Here is a 21,731-nt window from a genome sequence, read left to right as displayed (position 1 = left end):
ATGCTAAGAGCAAAGATCAAGGTTCTAATAAAATTTTATAAGTGCCTTTCAAAGATGAATGTGCTAAAATGAAATATGTTTGTGGATTGATATCAGTACGTGGCAGCACCTGTACGTGAAAAGATTTTTTCAAAGATGGACATGAAGGGACTTCCTGGTGGTCCAGTGGGTAAGACTCTGAGCTCCCAATGCAGGGCTCCCAGGTTCGATCCCTGGTCGGGGAACTAGAGCCTGCATGCATGCTGCAACTAAGAAGTCTGCACGCTGCAATGAAGAGCCCGTGTGCTGCAACTAAGACCTGGTGCAGCCAAAAATAAATAAATAAATAAACATTTTTTTAAAAGGGTGGATATGTACAATTTCATTGTGTATCAGAATGAACAGATGAACACTCACAGTCCGTTTTTATGACAGAGAAGTATAGCTTTGAACTCCAGTTAAGGGAAATGTTATCCTCCCTTCACATCCATTCTTCTTATTAGTAGTCTTGTGTTACCCCACAAGTTATATTCAATTATTATCATATTTTGAATAATAACAGTTTTTTAAAATTTGTGGAAATTTGTTTTGTCTCTTAGTAGATAAATACTTACATAATCTTCTTAATTTTGCCTCTTGTCCCACAAATCCTAAAATATTTACTGTCTGGCCCTTTTCAGAAAGGTTTGCTAATCCCTGGGCTACACCCTCAGACTAAGGGAAAACTGGGGCGCAGGGGATAATATCTGCAAAGACTTGAAACCCAGCTTCAAAGCAGCTCATATGCAGATTGAATTAAAGTGATCTTCTCTAGCCTATGTGCCTGTCTGAGAAAAAATTAAATCCTCTCTGGTAGAAAATAAGTTCATCTAGTGCCTAAAAATATCTCTATAGTTTAAAAAAAGTTTCAGCAATAAATCTGAAATTATCAGGTATTCCAGAAGATAAGACCAAATCACTGAAAATCAAGAGAAAGAGCAAATAATAGGAAAATGTCTTTGAGTTATTTTTGGCTTTTTGCATTGCCACATAAAATTATAAAATTTTGAAAAGAAAATATAGAATATGTTTGCAAATGAATTCTTAAGACACAGAAAGCACTTACTGTAGGAAAATATTGCAGAATTCAACTACAGGAGGAGAGTAGCTTCTGTGAACAGGATACTGTAAAAGTGAAAACACAAGCCCTAGAGAGGAAGAAGATAATAGCAACAAATATGGCCAACAAAAGGTATCATCTCTAGAATGTATAAAATAACTACAAATCAATAAGAAAAACAAAGACAACCCAATAGAGAAATGGGCAGAGGACTTAACCAGGCAATTTACAAAAAAATTATTTACATGGGACTTCCCTGGCGGTCCAGTGATTAAGACTCCCCGCTTCCACTGCAGTGGGCATGGGTTCGACCCCCTGGTCGGGGAACCAAAACCCTGCATGTTGTGCAGCCAAAAACCAAAAAAACAAAAAAATTACAGGTAATCCAAATGACAAATAAGTTTTTGAAAAGATACACAATCCCAGTAGTAATCATGAAATGCAAATTGAAACTGCACTGAGATAGCATTCCATACCTATTAGATCAGCAAAAATTGTCTGAATGTAGTTAAGTGTTAGTCTTGTTTGGATCATACTCTTAAACTCTACCGGTGAGAGAGTGTGAAAATTTTAACAGTCATTTGGGAAAACAGATTGTAATTATCTGGTGAAATTGAAGAGACACCTGTATGACCCAACAGGTTTTTTTGTTTGTTTGTTTTTGAATTTTATTTTATTTTTTTATACAGCAGGTTCTTATTAGGACCCAACAGTTTTATTCTTTTTTATATACCGTTATGACATAATGTTCTCAGACTTTTTGGTCTCAGGACACTTTTATACTCATTTTGAAACATTAACGTCTAGCTTAGTAGAGGCCAGCTGAATTCTCATATATGTTTCTGCATTCAGTGTGTTAAAATATGCTGGTTTGGTTGAAGTATACGAGAAAAATCCAGCCTCAAAAAGATACATACTGGGAAAACGCGAATTTATTTTAATAGTCATTTCAGGTAATTATGAATATTCCTGTTTGACGCTACACCAAAAGTTGACAAGCAATAGTTTCTTAAAGGTTTGGTCCAAAGTGGAATCTGAAAGCTTATCAGTGAATGTTGCCTTACTCCTTAATATTGTAATCTATTATCTTGCAATTTCAGTGGATCTTTTACCCACCTTTGATTTTATATTATTATTAATTGGTCTTCTGGAAAATATTGGTTCATTCAGTAATCCAGATATTTTAAATATTGATACATTTTAATAAATAACAAAATTCACATTTGTTGTTATAACCCTGATATCAGAAGAGTTTAAGTATTGGGAAACAGTTAAGCTCACTGTGGTAGATACATGTTTTCTAAATTTTGTCATTGGTCACAAATGTTCTCAGTTGTTTTCCTTGAAGTGACAGGCTCACTCACTTTTTTCATTTTTAAAGAAATATGTGTCAGATAATCAAAGCTGGATAGTCATTGTTTGTCAGTTTTTCTTCTATGTAAAAATAATACTCCATGAAAAAAGCAGCTATTTCTATTTATAATCAAATGATTACAGAAGTGCCTTTCCTGAAGAAAACCTTCATATTTTGGTGTAGCAGAATTACTTGATGCTTTATATCCCATCTTGTCACACAGATATTTAAAAGATATATATTCATGGATTGAGATTTTAAAAATTAATAATTTTACTACATTATTGATGTTCTTAAATGACACTAGCATTATTATTTTTTTAAATATCTTTATTGGAGTATAATTGCTTTACAACGGTCTGTTAGTTTCTGCTTTATAACAAAGTGAATCAGCTATACGTATACATATATCCCCATATCTCCTCCCTCTTGCATCTCCCTCCCAGCCTCCCTATCTCACCCCTCTAGGTGGTCACAAAGCACCGAGCTGATCTCCCTGTGCTATGCAGCTGCTTCCCACTAGCTTTCTATTTTACATTTGGTAGTGTATATATATCCATGTCACTCTCTCACTTCATCCCAGCTTACCTTTCCCCCTCCCCGTGTCCTCAAGTCCATTCTCTACGTCTGCGTCTTTATTCCTGTCCTGCCCCTAGGTTCTTCAGAACCATTATTTTTTTTAGATTCCGTATATATGGGTTAGCATACGGTATTTGTTTTTCTCTTTCTGACTTACTTCACTCTGTATGACTGACTCAAGGTCCATCCACCTCACTACAAATAACTCAATTTCATTTCTTTTTATGGCTGGGTGATATTCCGTTGTATATATGTGCCACATCTCCTTTATCCATTCAACTGTCGATGGACACTTAGGTTGCTTCCGTGTCCTGGCTATTGTAAATAGAGCTGCAGTGAACATTGTGGTACAACTAGCATTATTTTTAGTGCAGTTGTAGAGCTAGTTGAGAATGGCTATAGTAGCTGCTAGTACAAATTGGTGCCACTGTTTTGATTATTGCAAAGGCATTAGCAATTTTACCCACCATTGTTTTTGCACCCTGTGCAAATATCAACACAGTGAAAATGGTAAATAATGTCTTATTATGAACATAGCTTTTACCTCACAGTTTCCTTTACAAGATCTTAGGGACCTATTCAACCAGAGGCCTGTGGACTACTCTTTGAGAACTCCTTCGAAAAATGTTTGCACATATGTATGTGTCAGGATACATGTACGAGAATGTATGGGGTAGCAGCATTTTTTTTTTTTTTTAATATAGCTGTGAACTAGAAGCAATGAAGATGTCTAGATAATTAGATTATGGTATATTCATCCAAAGGCATACTATATAGCAGTGAAAATGTGTGAACTACAGCAGCAGAAATCAAATAGTTGATTCCCTCAAATGTATGTTGACTTGAAGCTAAGTAACAAAAGAATTTCTACAGTATATTTCTATTTAAATTCATTTCTAAACAGAACTAAATTATATTGTTTAGAGACATAGATGGAGCTATAGTGAGTAGGAAATCTAAAGAAAAGCAGAAGATTAATTACTACAAACCTGTGTAGTGGCTACCTATGGAGAGGGTACAAGAATAATCATTTGAATGATTTCAATGGCAAGATTTCTTCTCTTATCCTTTGTGTTGGTACACAGATGTTCTCTTGATAAGTCTTTAAATTGTAAAAATACACTCTCCTATGTGTGTGATGTTTCACAATAAAAGAAGGAAGCAAATAGGGTAAAAACATATGTCCTTGAATGGGATGATGCTAATGTCTGTAACTTAATCTGTAAACTTAATGCAATTTTGGTGAGATTTAAATTTCAATAGAAAAAAAAAGAATAAAAACAGTTGGGCACATCCTTAAAGGATAATCAAGGAGGAGTAGCCCTTACAGATGTTAAAACATACTGGAAAGCTACAGTTAAAATTGTATTAGGGTCATGAATAATTAGATTGCTGGTATAGAATAGAGAGTCCCGATACAGACGAAATACATAACAAAAAGTTACTCGAAGGTAAGAATGTCATCTCAAATCATCGGTCCATTTTCTTACTTGTTCAGGTTGGGTAATTTCTCCATTCCATTGTTTAGCCCTTTCAGTTAATGCTTTTTTTTTTTTTTTTTTAATGCTTTATTTTTGTTAGTATATTTTTCACTTCTAAACTTACCATTTGTTTCTTCATGATATCATATTTCTTTGCCAAGACTTTGTTTCTTTGCTGAAACTTTGTGATTTTTTTCATTTTCTTCAAATGTCTTACTCATTTTTTTGTGGAAGCAGTTTTATAATGTCTACTTTAAAATATTTGGCAGATATAATTCTAACATATATTTCTTCTCAGTGTTCATGTCTTTTTATTGTCTTTTCTCATTCCTTTTGAGGTTTTCCTGGTTCTTGTTATGGTATGACAAGTTATTTTTCTATTGAATCCTTTATATTTTGAGTATTATGTTATGAAACTCTGCATTTTATTTAAACCCCCATCCCACCTCCTTCTCTTTTAGCAGATCTCACCTGAAACTGTGTTTTGGGGTAAAAAAGGGTGGCACCCCTTCGTTACTCCCTGGTGTGTGCGGAAGCTCCAGTCCTGTAATTAGCCCCCACTGACACATTGCTAGGGAGGATCCTCTAGTGAACACTGGGCAGGCGTGAAATGCAGACCCTGCTTTATGCTTTGCTGACGTCACCCTGGCTCAGAAGGTTCCTGCTCTTCACGTGGTCCCAGTGTCACTGAGGTGTGTGGGTGGGCATGCTACCTCTGGACAGTGGTTAAGTTCTCATTCTCCAGTGGGCATTCCCTGCCACCACCCCAGTGGGGAGGGTTAGGGGTGGGGACACCTTGTCATCATTGCGTAGATGTTGAATTCCGGGCCCTCCGCATTTTCTCCACTGGTACTATGGAGGAAGGAGGTCTTGTTCCTGTTGAGTGGGTCTGCACACCCTCTGTGATACCTTGCTGTCTGGGAGGGGAGCGGAGGGGAGGGAATGTCTGGGTTTTCCCTTTGGCCTTTGCTGACGGGCGTAGGACTTGGGCTTCTTCTCTGGTGTTTGGCTCACAGAGGTTGATCATCACCTAATAGTTTTCTGTCTTGCCAGCCTGCTACTTTTCCGTTCTTTTGGTTAGAGACGGTGGGTATTTCTTGGGCTTGTTTTGTGTTTCTGGTTCCTTTAGCACCTGTTCTTATGAATGAATCAAACCTAGGGAATTTATGCTGTTTCATTCTTCAGCACCTGGGCTCTAGTTTGTCTGGCAACTTCTCTTTACCTTTTAGTGTCTTCTGGTGTTTGTCTTATGTGTCATGTCCAAGGTTTTTAGCTGTACTTAGCGTAAAATATAGGGAAAAGTGAATCTCCTCCATTTTGTCTGGAAGTGGAAGAAGTCTGCATTCATTTTTGAAGGTTTTGTGGTTTTTTGTTTTTGTTTTTTATAAATTTATTTATTTGTTTTTATTTTTGGCTGCATTGAGTCTTAGTTGCTGCACGGGGGCTTTCTCTAGTTGTGCTGAGCGGGGGCTACTCTTCGTTGTGGTGCGCGGGCTTCTCATTGTGGTGGCTTCTCTTGGTGCGGAGCACGGGCTCTAGGTGCGTGGGCTTCAGTAGTTGTAGCACGTGGGCTCAGTAGTTGTGGCTTGCAGGCTCTTGAGCGCAGGCTCAGTAGTTGTGGCCCATGGGCTTAGTTGCTCGGCGGCATGTGGGATCCTCCTGGGCCAGGGCTCGAACCCGTGTCCCTTGCATTGGCAGGCAGATTCTTAACCACTGCGCCACCAGGGAAGCCCTGAGGGTTTTGTTTTTTTGTTTTGTTTCTGAATATATAGTTCTGGGTTGATGTGCTTTTCTTCTTTTCAGCATTGAAAAGATGTTCTTGCATTGTGTCCTGTCTTCCATTGTTTCTGATGAGAAGTCAGGTGTGAATAGTATCGTTATTCCTGTGTATATAATGTTTTGATATTCTCTGGGTGCTCTCAGGACTCTGGTTTTCAGCAGTCTGACTATGATGCGCCTAGGTGTGATTTTCTTTGTATTCTTCTTGTTTGGGGTTTGCTGAGCTTCTTAGAATTGTAAGTTGATTTTTTTCACCAAATTTGTGAAAAGTTTGACCTTTGTTTTGTATTCTTTTTTTGTCCCATTTTCTCTCTCCTCTTCCTCTGCAACTCCAATTACATGCATGTTCGTGCATTTGATATTCTCAAATATTGTCATAGGTTACTGATGCTTTGTTAATTTTTCAGTAGTTTTACTTTTTGTTCCTCAGAATGGATGAACAATTTATTTTCAAGGTCACTGGCCATTTCTTCTGTTGTTTCCAATCTCTTTATTAAGCACATCCACTGAAATTTTTATTTAAATTGCTGTAACTCCTAGGTATAGAATTTCCATTGGGTTTCACGTTGTAATTTTCACGTCTCTTCTGTTACTCTACTCCTGCTCATGACCAGCTTTTCCTGTATGTTGTGGAACATATTTCCGATAGCTGCTCTAAAGTCTTTGTCTATCTTGTCATTTTCTGTTGAATATTTTTTTTCTTCATTGTGGGCCCCATTTTCCTGTTGTTGTTGTTGTTGTTTTTTTTCTTTCCCCATATGTCTAGGAATTTTTATTGTATACTGAACATTTTAGATGAGAGGTTAATACCGGATTCTGTTATGTTATTTTGTCAGTATCGGGATTTTTTTGTGGGAGACTTTTATTATTGCTGGCCTTACATTCCAAACTACATCATCCCAGCAGTCAGTGACGTCAGAAATGTCTACTCAGTTCCTTCAGCAGACAGGTCAGCTGTTGTTTTCCCTGAGCTGCTTAAGAGTCCCTCTGTGAATGTACATTTCAGGGGTGTAACAACGGTTTGAGAGTTTATTCAGTGTGGGGGGCTCTCTTTTCTGTGGCTTCTGCCCTTCAAGGTTTCCCCTCTGGTTCCATCCTTTCTATCATTGTTGAACTTTACCTGTCTTCTCACACCAGTAAGACTGATGCTGTCTGTGTGAGGCCTGGTACCACCCTTCCCCTTCTGTGCACACTAGGAGGCCTTAGCAGAAATACACAGACCTTAGCCAGTGATGTTCTTTTCTGTCAAGAGTCAGATGTCCTGCCATTCCAGGCTGGGTTGTTCACAAGTGACTTAAATTAGTTAGGTTTTATATTTTATTGAGATTTTACAAATTTTATTTCCAGGAGAGCTATTCTGATACTGGCCTGCCATTACCCAATAAGTAAATTTAAAAAAATTATTATTTCACCTGTGTGAGAGTCATTCTTTTATTAAGGTATATCTTGTACACAATATAATTCACCCCTTCCAAGGGTACAGTTGAACATATTTTGAGAGATGTGTACAGTCCTGTGTGTAACTATCATTATAGTCAAGATACAGACCCTTTCCTTCACCGCAAGCTCCCTCGTGGCCGTTTCAGGTTGTCCCCTCCCACCGCTCTGGCTCCCGGCAATCACCACTAGATCTGTTCCTCTCCCTACGTTGGTTGTTTTTTGCCTTTTTTTGCCTTCTCTAGACTGATATGTAAATGGAATCATACAGCAATCTTTTCTGTCTGGCTTTTGTACTTAGCATAATGGTTTTGAGATTTCTTCCCGTGTTGGGGCCAGTGTTTATAAAGCTGCGTGAACCTTTGCACAACACGATGCTCCACATTGCTGCCAGCACTGAATATTGTCAGTGTTTCTATATTTCAGCCATTCTGGTTGGTGTTTAGTGATATTTCGTTGTGGGCTTGATTTTGCATTTCTGGATGAGTAATGAAATTGAACACATCTTTAGTGAAGTGTCTGTTCAAAGCTTTTGCCCCAAAGTCCTCTTTTTTCCTGTTGATTTGTCTTCTCCTTACTTTCGAGTTATAAGAGTTCTTTATATACTCGCCATAGAAGTCATTTATTAGAGGTGTATTTTGCAAATATTTTTGTCTAGTCTATGACTTGTTTTCCTTTTTTAATGTTTTTTGAAAGAGTAGGGGGTTTAATTTTGATGAAGTTTGTCGTTTGTCACTTTGTAATTTTTTTCTTTTATAGATTTTGTTCATTATGCCTTATATAAAAAATATTCAAGTTTTCCTGCATACTCCAAGGTTACCTTTAGATTATTTATTCCTTTTATAGTTAAATTGCATGTATGATAATGAGAAGATGAGGTAAGGTTCAAGGTTCTTTGTTTTCAGTGTGGATATTCATTTGTTCCAGCATCATTCTAAAAGACTGTCATTCCCTTGAATTATCTTGACTCTTGGTCAAAAATAAACCACACACACACATACACACAAAGATGTATTTTTTCAAAAACATGAATTCATATTGATATTTTAAAATTTAATCCAGTAGCTGTTTGTAACATAGTTAAAAAATTTTTTATTCCCCCATTCAATCTATAATTGTACCTTTTAATTTTAATTAATAATTCCTCTAACTAAAAAAGTTATTAAAAGAAAAAGAAAAGTTGTTTATTTTGTGCATCAATTTAAAAGTACTCCAAAATAACTATACTAGTATTAAACATTCAAAGCTAGTAGATCAGTAATGAGATTTAATATTTTCATTGCTTTCTGCCATCGTCTTTTGAGCCTTCTAGTAGTATTGAAGATACTTTGAGTAATTTGCTATGATTAGGTAAATACTATTTTGATAACATATTCAGCAGCTACAAGCATTTTAGTTGATGGTATTAATATTTTTACTGATCGTACTTCTGTGAAAATAATTTTTTCCCATAGCTCTTACTTGTCAGTGGAGAGTAATGGAAGTCTGCTCTGTTGCTTCTCTTTGTGAGACAGGTGGAAAACACAGAAATTCCTTTCATGCCTCCATTGCGTTACTGCTTGCAACTCCCCAAGGCAAGCACTGTTATCACTACTAACACCATAGATGAGTCTTGCCTAGTTTTGTTCTTTATATGACTCATACAATAAATACTGTTTTCTGTCTTTTTTCACACACCATCATACTTGTGAGAGTCATTCAAATTATTGCTTGTAATTGTTCATTTATTCTCATTGTTGTGTAGTATTCTGTTGTGAAAGTACCATAATTTATCCACTTTTATTGGGCATTTGGGGGTTTTTCAGTCTGGGACTGTTATGACTTGTATTTTGTGAACATTCCAGTATATTTCTTTTGGTAGGCACTGAGGACTAACATTTTATGGAATTCTAATTCAAAAATGGCTACCTTCTTTTCTTATAACCTAAGTGAGAGTGATTATGTAAATGAGGCAAAGTATTCATTATGTTCTTGTGTTCAGTTAGTGGAATTTGCATTAATTACCCATTTCTAACTGATTATGAACCACTCAAATTCAGTTCCTCTTTGTGGCATTGTGAGTGTGGGCAAGGAATTTAAACTCTGCGCTTCATTTATGAAAATCAGAAGTTATGGTACCTACCTAAAATGGTGGTTGTTAGACTTAAATAAGGTAATTTTTGTTAACTACTTGGCCTAGTTGCTCACTGCATCCTGCATGTTAAGTGTATTTTATTGGCCAACTTTCTGACTTCCCTAAATTATTGGTGTCGATAAAGTGTCATTGTCTCTTTTTAAGTTGTTTTCATTTTTATAAGTTTTATTTTTATATATCCAGGGTACTATAAATTTGTAATTCAAATTACAGGTTATTAAAAAAATTTTTTTTTGTCATTTGATTTTCTCTAAGATGTGTGTGTGTGTTTACCATATAAAAGTTTAGGGGTTTTATGTAGTCAGATTTATTCATGTTTTTATTTATGGTTAAAGCTGTTAGGGGGCTATAGATGAAAGATTATAGCTGTTAGGGGGCTATTAGTTTAGGGCTTCTGATTTGTGTATGTTGCTATCAACTAGAGAGTTTACTGTTGCCTTGACCCAGTAAGTAGAGGGCACATCTGTTGGCTCAGGAATGCTTGCTGTAGGATAGTCTCTCTGAGGTTTCGCTTCTTCATGTCCAAGATGGAGTTTAAGACATTTACCCTATTTACTTCATAGTGATGAGTAAGGAAGACGTTGTATAATGTAAAAAAATTTTCTTAAAAATAACAGTGATTTGGCAGAGATCAAATCATGGAGGGCCTTGAAATGCTCCGTTAGCTGTTGCTGTATAAAAAATTACCATAGGGGCTTCCCTGGTGGCGCAGTGGTTGAGAATCTGCCTGCCAATGCAGGGGACGCGGGTTCGAGCCCTGGTCTGGGAAGATCCCACATGCCACAGAGCAACTCGGCCCGTGAGCCACAATTACTGAGCCTGCGCGTCTGGAGCCTGTGCTCGGCAACGAGAGGCCGCGATAGTGAGAGGCCCGTGCACCGCGATGAAGGGTGGCCCCCACACCGCGATGAAGAGTGGCCCCCGCTTGCCACAACTAGAGAAAGCCCTCGCACAGAAACGAAGACCCAACACAGCCATACATACATACATACATACATACATAAGAAAAAAAGAATGTAAGCAGACAAGAATAACATTAAAAAAAAAAAAAAAGAAATACCTCAATGAAAATATTAAAAAAAAAAAAATTACCATAAATTTAATGGCTTAAAATAGCACCCATTTGTAGATGAGAAGTTTGGCCAGGCTCAACCGTGCTTTTTGTTTAGGGTCTCACAGGGTTCAAATTAAGATATCTACCAGGCTGGGTGTTTATCCAGAGGCTCTGGCGAAGAATCTTCTTCTAAGCTCACTTGGCTCCCGAGGGTGGGTAGAATTCAGTTCCGTGCAGTTGTAGGACCCAGGTCCCCATTTCTTTATTGGCCATTTGGCCTGGGGTTGCTGTCAGCTCCTAGGGGCCACTCCCTGGTCTTTGTATGTGGCTTCTTTTATCTTTAGAGACAGCAGTGTGGTCCTTAATCCTTCACTTGCTTTGAATTTCCCTGACTTCCCTTTCTGCTACCAGTTGGAGAAAAATCTTTGCTTTCAAGGAATTGTATGATTAGATTAGAATAAGCCCCGTCCCCCTTGATTAATTCGAAGTCAGTTGATTAGTAGCCTTAATCCCATCTGCAAAATCTCTTTGCCACGTCTTACGGCATAATCTCTGGCATGGTATTTAATCATATTCACAGTGTCTGGATTAGGGTGGGGCATCTTGGGGGTAGGGTCAGGCGTTTTAGGAGTCTGCCTACCACAAATGCCATGTTGAGGAGTTTGGACCTGATCCAGAGGTATCAGGGAGTCCCTTAGAAAAGCTTACTGTGGCAGCAGTGAGGAGGGTGGGTCAGAAAGGAAAAATTTCATTCATAGCAAAGTCCATTTTGATTTTGTAATGTTATTTAATGGGTGTTTGTATTTTTTTTTTTTTTTAAGTAGAGGTTTTGATCAGAAATGTATGTTTATTAGTGTACAAAGTAGAAATAATTAACTGGACCCAAACAACAACAAATCACTCATCATGATATTCATTACTTCAGGCCAATTCATTATACAAAGTGGTTTGATAGATTGCTTTTTATTTTACTCAGTTCTATTTTAGCATATCTTTCTAAAGCAAACACTGATTGTTTTGATAGAGACTTCAACACCCGAATGTCATTAATAATATCTTCCTACACACGATATTAAGGTGTGTTTACTTCCTTAGATGGCTGATCTCATGCATTATATGTTGATTCTTACTGGCTTAGTTTTTATATCTAGTTTTACTTTCTTTTATTCTTTGGTCTTGAGTTTTGCCTTTTTTGGCTGCTGCACGCAGCGTGTGGGGTCTCAGTTCCCCGACCAGGGATCAAACCCACGCCCACTGCAGGGGAAGTGCGGAGTCCTAACCACTGGACCGCCAAGGAATTCCCCTGAGTCTTGCATTTTTCAAGCTGTATTTTTTTCTTCTGAACTAAATTTGCCATATCTCAAAGATTTGGAGTCCTAACCACTAGATTGCCAGGGAATTCCCCTGAGTCTTGTATTTTTCAAGCTGTATTTTTTTTCTTCTGAACTAAATTTGCCATATCTCAGAGATTTTGACATGTTTCTTATTTAATCACTTCAAAAATAATATATATTTTTTTCATTTGATTTAAAGAAATCTGCTAGATTGAAGGGAGTTTTCAATTTTTCTAGTGGGTAGATTGAAGGGAGTTTATCCTTATATTGTGAATTTATAATTATTAATGTGTTAAGTTTAGGAAATATCTGCTTTTTAAAATATGGCCTAGGAAATATCTGAGTTTTTGAATTTGTAAGACTTTCTTATGGCCATAGATATTGTGAGTTAAAAAGAATTTTATGTACATTTGAATAGAATGTATATTTTCTATTCTGGGAATTTGGAGATCTCTCTGTTTATGTGTAAGTTTGAATCAAACTTGACCATCATTAATAAATATCTTGATTTCTGAGAGCTGTGTTAAGTCCAGTCTATGTATTTCTATTTGGCTTTACTTTCTTTTTTTTCTTTTTTTTCTTTTTAAGCATATGTAAGTTTTTACTGTAGTATTAAAAAGTTTGTTTTTTTAACTTGAAGTCAGCTTTACTTTTATATGTCAAGGAAATTCATTAGGCATGTGAATATTAATGACTGTTTCTTCTTCTTTTGGAATTTTCACTGTAATGTTAGACTCATTTTAATGTGAACTTATCTTTGCCCTGTTCACTGCTTCTTGGTTTGGACCCTATTTTTATGATCAATATTGCTATACCTGCTTTCTTCCTCTCTCTCTTTCTTCCTCTCTCTCTTTCTTTCCCTCCCTCCCTCCCTTCCTTCCTTCCTCTCTCTTTCTCTCTCTCTGTCTCTCTTTTTTTTTTAATATTTATTTATTTGGCTGCGCCGGCTCTTAGTTACAGCACACAGGATCTTCATTGCGGCATGTGGGCTCTTAGTTGCAGCATGTGGGATGTAGTTCCCTGACCAGGGATTGAACCCGGACCCCCTGCATTGGGAGCGTGGAGTCTTAACCACTGGACAGCTAGGGAAGTCCTATCTGCTTTCTTTTTGATAGCATTTGTCTGTTCTTTCCCCCCAGATCATTATTTGTGAATATCCTGTGCTACTGTGCCTCGTGCACATATGTGTATATATATATAGATACACATACACATATGTGTATCTATATATATACTCATACACATATGCATATATATATACACATACACATACACGTATATATATACACATACACATGTGTATATGTATTCATATACATAAATAAAAGGTTTATGTGTATTTACATCTAAAGTGTGTGTGTGCATGTGTATGTATAAAATATATTTTGCACATTTTGAAAGTTGTTTTTTAATAGGGAATTTATCCTGTTTACATTTATTATCCATGGACTTGAATGTTAATGTATCAGGTATTAAAATTTTAGTTTCAAAGAATTTTTTTGTAGACTTTTTTTTCCAATATCTTTGGAAGATACTGCTCTTTTTTGTTTTTACATTTAATATTGCCAATGAAAAGCAATTCCCGGTTCTCCTTTCTTTGTAAATGACCTCTTTTCTTTTTGGTGGGGCTACTAGAATTTTTCCTTTATCCTTGTTATCTTAAAATTTTGCCCATGTTTCTAGGTGTAAGACATTTTAATCTGAAGCTGGTGTTTTCTGTTTGGGTGGGTGTTTTTGTAGTGATACGGATATCAATGGAACAGAAAAAAAAGACTCTTGTCTTTCAGCTTCCTCATCTATTAAATGGAAATTATGCTTAATAAATGTTACCTCTTATTATTAGATATTTTCATAAATTTTCTTCTAATTTCTCTGCTTATAATCCTTCTATTTTCTCTCCTTCTGGTACTCTTTATAAACAGACATTGGACCTTCCTGATAGTTTCCCATGCCATTTTATTTTTTCTCTTACTTTCTGTCTTCATTCTTTATTACTGCATTATGGGAGAATCCTAACAGACTAATAAGAAGAAAAGTTTGGTGAAGGTTGAAAACAGTTTGGTGTGTAGAAAACTAATATTTGATATTTCTTAGAGCACTTAACCAATTGCAGTAGTTGATATAGAATAAATACTTGATAATTAATTGAACAAGCTTTGGAATATCCTGAAACTTATTGTTACTGTTTCATAACTCATCTTTAACCTTAATCTCTGAAATTTTGTTGATTCTGTTTTGTATTATAGATTTATTTTGGGAGAGCCTTCCAAGTTTTGGAAGTTCCTCAGACTCTTTCTTACAGGTGGCAATGTGAACTCTCATTGAGAGTTTTTTCTTGGATGTGTTCTTGGACTAATGTCAAAAGATATTTAACACTTTTTATCTTTCCCTCTCCTTCTCTTTTTTTTAATGATTAAAAAAGTACAAAAAATTGTTTAGGAGTTTTTAATATCGAGTCAAATTGTTTAGTTGCTAAGAGCTATTTATCTTACCTTCCTCTCACGAAATGTTAATTAGCTTTGTAATTGTTACTTAGCTTATAATTTGTTTTGATTTCTGACATGCGGTGTGTGAGGGTGCTGATGTTAGACAAGTTTCCTGTAGAAGTTTATTCTTTGACATTTTCTACAATTTTATAAATGCTTTTTATTGGTTCAAAAAGATATATTCCAGCCTATATAGATAGTATATGTTTTCTTTCAATGCCAAATGTCTTTCATTAGCTATGTAGTTATAACAGATGGGTTTGAAGCGTTCACTTAAATGCAGTTAGTATTTTATTTCCCTTTATTCCCTAATCTCTTTACATGTTATTGTAAATTAGTATGTTGGATACATTCCAGGACTTCTCATAGTAGTTTAGCTAATGTCATGTAATATTTTCCATTGCAAATATGATTAAGAGAACATGTTGATGTTTCTAAAATGATACAGACAGTGAGAAAAGGATCAAGTTAAATTATTTTATTTCCTTATTATACACTTAAATAAAAGTCATTATATTTTATTTGTCAAAATTACTTTTAGAGCAAAAGGCTTCTGTACAACTTGCCATATGCTATAAAAATAATGGAGATTCTAGATTTTAACAGTTTAGCAGAAATTATTTTGTGATGTTAATGAGTTAATAATAAAAACTTTTCAGTGGTTGATTGGACATACAAATGTACTTTCTTCCCTCAACATTACCTTGACCTTTCCAGTATTGACTCAAGGATACTCAGACTACCTAGATATTATACATGTCTTTAATTCTGGGTTCTGTTAATATAGTAAACATATTTAGATACCATGGGAGGTTGTGACATAAATATTTGGAAAAAGCTGATTATTATACTTTATCAGTGAAGATAAAGAAGGCTTTATTTCTTTTCTTCAGTTTTTGTTAATGCAGTAATACCTTTGAGTACAAAAAGACAACTGAAATGTGTGTTAGTGTGTGAACTTGTGGACATTATATAAAATTAAAATGTCACAGATATAACTAGTGTTTATGAGTTACTTAGAAGCTACAGTGGTCTTGTTGCCTGCAGCCAAAATGTGTAGAAGACACACCAAGAGACACTTAACTTTCTTACAGTGGTTCAGTGCAGTGGACTGATGGTTATGAGGAAGAGTTTGATGGCATGTGGTATCTTATGTAGATTTACATGCAAGACATTGAAATTATTTATAATTTAAAAACTATTGTATTCTCTAATTGACTAGCAGAATATGGAATCAGTATATTAGCCTGTGAAGATATTCATAGTAATGTTAGCAACTCTATTACCTGAGCCTGAGTTTTACCACGTACCGTCCCATTTGGCTTCAGTTAGTTCAGCTCTGCTAGTCATGAGCCACACCTACAGTAAGATTACCAAAAGTGAAGTCCATTTAATATATATAAATATGAACACCAGTTTATTAGGGCCTTTCTGTGTTAAACAGCATTCATGGTACCAAGAATACAAAGTTAGTACAACCTCGTTCCTCTACTCAAAGATCTTGGATGAAAAAAGGACCGATAAGTAATTACCATGCAATAGCATAAATGCTAAAACAGAAGTATATGCAAGAAGGGCAGCTAGGCATCTCCTACACACAGAGAGAGATTTTATACGTGATGATGCCCCAAGTGGGCTTGGGCGGATGAGGAAGTTTATTAATCATTCTTAGGGAAAGAATTACTCTTAGATAATTCATACTGACTTCTTACACATTTCAGGTGCGCTAAACTTCCCCTGTTGTTCGTTTGAGACTTATTTCTTTGATTTTACCACTTGCAAGAGACAGAGGCAGATTGGAATGGGGGAAAGAGAAAGTCAGATGACTTAATTTTTCTTCACATGCCCAGCATTTTAAAGAAACTTGAAACTAACTGCTGCAGTGAAGTGTGTAGATTTGTATGTGTGCCTTTAACCATGTAGTTGCCACTCATTAACTTATTCTGTGATTGACTAGTTTACTTCATATTGATTTTTAGGCAGGGTGAAAATAGTAAGAGATTTTGGAAATAGTATATATTTGTTTTATCTGTTTATTAATGGGATTTAATCACCTGTTAAAAATAATCCCCAACTAGAAACCTGCCCTTTTAACCATATTATTAGTTTTTTAAAAATGGTAGTTGTATTGACAAAGTCAATAGAAAAAAAAAAGTGAAATGCTAACTTTCTAAACTTGAATGGAAGGATGAATATGTACCAAGCACTGAACGGAGAACTTCGATTGTATCCTTTTAACTGATCCTTTATTTAGTGCTCTGCAGGCTTCAAATTGTTTTACTAGTAATGTACAAAGACTTTTGAATATCTTCCTAGCCCCACATTTGAGTGTTGCTTTTCCAGGTTTTATAAGGAGATTTCTTTATCTTTTCCTCCCTTCCAGCGATGTGCATTTTGTAAGCACCTTGGAGCCACTATCAAATGCTGTGAAGAGAAATGTACCCAGATGTACCATTATCCTTGTGCTGCTGGAGCCGGCACCTTTCAGGATTTCAGTCACTTCTCCCTTCTTTGTCCAGAGCACATTGACCAAGCTCCTGAAAGATGTAAGTTTACTACAGGTACATTTAAAAACATTTATCAGTGTATTTACTTAAAATAACAAATGTTTAAGTTCCCTAAGTGTTACTCTACTTGTGGTAAAAGGTAGCATTACATAATCTTGATAATCTGAGAGGTCTTCACAAGAGACCCTTGGGTGGGGTGAGGGGTGGGGTCGGGGGGGAAATCTGTTCCAACAGTATCATTGAAGTGACATCCAGAGAGTTATTTCCTCAGAAATTCAAAGATAGTTTGCATGTTTTTTATTCTTATTTAAAAAATTTAACTACTGTAGAAAGTTAAACTTGCTGAGTATATGGTATTTTAATATGTACTATGAAAGTAGGTCATTTAAAAAATTAAAGTGTCTTTAATTCAGTGTCTTTTACACTAAAAAGACTACCCAGTTGGAGATTCAGAAGATGGTTCACTCAGGTGTTGTTTCAGTATGTATGTTGATAGGATCACCAAACACTTTTGAAAATCTTGGAAAATGTATAGTCCTGATAGTCATAATAGAAATCTCGTTAATGCTTCTTCTTGATTCATCTCTCTTGGTTATAGTTATCTATAATCCTCAGTTGTCTTTTTTTTTCTTTCTTTTCCAAACAGTATTTTATAATTAGGTGAAAAGGTTTAAATGTTAGAAATTTATGTTATACAGAAAATTATAACTCTTTCCTATCCTTATTAAATAGAGATCTTACTTGTTTCCTAGTATGTGGATTTCCAATGAGCATGCATGATTTGGGATCATTTTTCCCTAGTAAATTGAATTTCCAGTCTGCTTGTGAAATCTCTTTGATGCTTTTATTCAGTCTTTTTTTTATGTCATCTCTTAGTTACCTAATTGTTAGCTTTTACCTGTATTCTTAGCAATGTCAGTAAAGGCTTTTTTCCTATCTTTTCCAGCTTTGTGAAACATAAATATAGCTACTTCAGGCTTAAACTAAAGTAATCTCAAACACAGATTTCATAATCATCATTTTTTCTTTGTTCAGTACCATGATTTTATCTTCAATTAAAGTTATTTTGTGTCTACATGTATAATCATGTTGCCCTTAATCACTATACAGACGTAAATTATAGGTAAGGCAAACTGAAATGTCACATTGTATTTAGGCTAATAAGGGATTTAAAGTTTTAAAAATGTTTTGGATTACACACTGTTAAATCTGGGAGAAAAAGACAACATTCATGCACAGCTGCTGTAATGGGTGTTATTTATTTTAAGACCTCATAGAGTGAATTACTTCAGTAAGTACACAGACTACGATGTGAATCATCAGAGCTGATTGTATTCTGGGTGGTATAACACACTTTTCCAATTGAATAAAACAACTGTGGGTGTGTTTAACAATTTAAATTTTATTCAGCCTTTTGTAGGTGGTTGTGATTTAGACTTCAGTAAACAACATGCAAACGTGCAAACTTTTCTATGACTGTTTCTAATGTGAGAAATTCTATTACTTATTGGCAGTACTACTTTCTTTTGCAGACTCTGTTCACATAATGTATATGATTTATATACATTTATATGTTAGGGATCATAAATTGTTTTATAAAATAATGAAGTGTAAGAACTGAGGTGAGATGATTTGTTATCATTTATCATGCACATAGTGAAAGGTTCATGCTGGCAACATAAAGCTAAAAGATATACTGAAATTACTGGTACCTTGCCTCGTTCCAAAGTAGGCTTATGGAGACTTTAAACAAATACATGAACAGTAGGATAAAGTAAGACTAAAAATAAGCGAGAAAATTTGGCCAGTGGGAAGGGAAAATAAGGATAGGATAAATGGGAGGGTAATATGGTGAGGCTGATACCCAAAATAAATGTGTATTTCCCAGGCCTACGCCACAAATCTGGCTCCAGAGCTTTCCAGCAGTCAACATGAAGAAGGGTATATGAACAGTTGCCTGATTCGTAATAATAAGAATTCATTTGATACTGATGCTGTATGTACACTATATATGGCAGTGAGAAACTGTCTTCAAGTAGCTGTCTTGCAGTATAAACAACAAATCCCACAGGGCAATTTCTTATAACAGCCCTCAAAATAAGTCAGTGGTATAAAACCAAAGCCCAGTTGAGTAAATTCTATTCCTTGGGGATCTTAAACAATGCAGTCTAAATACCCAGCTTTCTGAGCATCTGTTTTAATCCAAGGATGTAGAGAATATTGCAGATAGACTATATTGCAGTAATACAAGACTACGTAATAGTCTTATAAAATCTTTCATTTGTATTTTTAGCTGTTCTAATTGTATGTCATAGCACAAAGCACTTTTTATGTTTTAAAAATGGGGATATCTTAAATGACAGTGTTATTATGAAGGTTAAATGACAATGAAAATCATGTAGCATTGTACCATATATTATGAATTGCTGTACTGAAAGGTAATTTTAGCTCTCATCTAAGTTATGTGTATGCATTGAGTATAATACTTGATGCTGCTGGCTAAGAACAGAGCAGTATGCTGTGGTAGTTAACTGAGTTAGGAGTAAGATTGACATCTTTTTATGAAAGTTGAAAAATCTAACAAAAACATGGACCTCATTAGAAAAAAAATCCCAGCAAAAAGAGCACATCTGTGAGCAAGACCAGCATTTTCATCAGAAAATAATTCTGGGGTGCTCTGTCTTAGAAAAATGCCGGTCATGGCTCTAACCTTATTTTCACGATGATGCAAGTATACACTAACCTTGCCTGGAAATTTTACACTAAATATCCATCTAAGGGACATAGCCACATATACTTCCTGAGTAGTATTTTGCCTCTCATGGAAGGCTGAATGGCAGAGAGCCAGCCATGCAAAATCAGAGGAAAGAACATTCCAGGCTGAGCGAACAACTACTGCGCAGGCCTTGAGGCAAGAGCGTGGCGTGATTGTGGAATAGACAGCTAGTCACTGTGTCTGGAACTTAGTGTCTCCCAGGTGGGTAGTAGAGACCACATCAAGGTGAACAAAGATTAGATCATGTAGGCCTTGTAAACAAGGGAAGGGGTTTGGATTTTATTCTGTCTTCAGTGAGAAGTCTTTGCAAGGTTTAAACCTGGGAATGCTACATCTCTTAATCCACTCCCTCTCCCCCAGCGTATTTACTTTCATCACTCAGCTTTTTCTTCTTTTACTTCATTTAAACTTTTAACTCCTACCTCATTTTCTTCGTTGTCTGGTCTCTTTTGACACCAAGTCCTGCTACTTTTCTGTTACCTTAAATTCTGTCAGCCCCCTGACCTTCCTTTCTTACCTACCTGCCTACTCTGTGGGCCAGCCTCTCTGGACAACATCCATGATTTACTTTTTCTTTCTAGAGATTCCATTTTGATAGGCAAATCACCTTGCATAGTGTCCTGCCAGCGATGGAAACATAGATCATGGAAGTTATAATGTCGATGGAAGTTACAAAGCTATGCTGATTTAGTCCTTTTTAAATTCACTGATAATAATTTGACTTGAGACTGTTGCTCTTCACCAGTGCTTCTCTTCTTATGTGCTGTCTAGACTTTCTTAAGCAGTAGTCTCACCTGCCAACTTGACCATGTTTACGGATCTATGATAAGCTCCCATCTAATTTAAGCTCCATGTTTTTGTCTTTTCCTCCATTTCTTCTCTTGTCACAGCTGTCACTTAGGAAGAAGTGGCCTGTCCAAAGCTTATTCTCTGTTTCTCCTGCTCTTTTCTTGCTTTCCCTACATCATTTAGCTGCTTCATGCTATGCCTGTGCTGGCACTTTTCCTTTGTACTTTTATTTTTCACCTTCTTTGCCCTTCCATTGGGCATCAATATTGATTAGTAGTAAAGAACATGATCTTTGGAGCCAAATTAACCTGGATTTTACTCCTATCCTCTCTTAAATTGTCTTTAGCTTTAGTCTTTCACTCAATCTATTTTGCTTTCCCAACTGTTTAAAGAAAATTTTCACTTAGTCGTTTGATTATTGCTTCAAGCTTAACGCCTCTTTGGCTTTCAGACATATATGTATGTATATGTACATATACTTATGTCTGACATGACACTTAAGCCATCCAGTAATGTCATCTTCTTAATGCATGCCCTCAAAAAGGCTGTTTTAGTATTTCTACATATTTCTGTATGTTCGCCCAGATTGGAAAAATGGTTGGAACCAACTTTTTTCTATTATTATTATTATATAATGCATAGTAAATGTTTTTGGACTGAATATATCACATGGATTTTTTTTTTGCCCAATTTATTAAATGATGCATACTAATCATACAACATGACAGTATTGTCATCAAGGAATTGGTGGAAACTGTCATAGAATAAAAAGTAATCTCTGCTATAGTGATACACAGAGTTACCTTGTTGCAGAATGAGCTTTGCTGTATAAAACAGTGCTGTGCAATAGAAATGATGTGAGCAATATATGTAATTTTAATTTTTCTAGTGGTCATGTTAAAATTTTTTATTTGAAATTAATTTTAAAAATACATATTTAACC

At 35.8% G+C, this 21,731-nt stretch overlaps 1 protein-coding gene across 13 annotated transcripts in view; it reads left to right on the top strand.

Moving 5' to 3' along the window:
* KMT2C (lysine methyltransferase 2C) overlaps nt 1-21,731 on the top strand; it is a 276,950-nt gene that overhangs the window by 130,765 nt on the left and 124,454 nt on the right. For all 13 annotated transcript variants that reach the window (XR_009701921.1, XM_061198964.1, XM_061198975.1 and 10 more), the window contains one exon: nt 17,100-17,262. Coding sequence is in view for 12 of the 13 variants with exons in the window: in XM_061198964.1 (XP_061054947.1) it covers nt 17,100-17,262 (163 nt within the window). In the remaining variant the exon portion in view is untranslated. The remainder of the gene's footprint in view (nt 1-17,099; nt 17,263-21,731) is intronic.

Source organism: Eubalaena glacialis, chromosome 8 (assembly GCF_028564815.1).
Source record: "Eubalaena glacialis isolate mEubGla1 chromosome 8, mEubGla1.1.hap2.+ XY, whole genome shotgun sequence".
NCBI classification, from domain to species: Eukaryota; Metazoa; Chordata; class Mammalia; order Artiodactyla; family Balaenidae; genus Eubalaena; species Eubalaena glacialis.
Note: the sequence above shows the minus strand (reverse complement) of the source record. Positions and strands in the feature narration are given on the sequence as shown.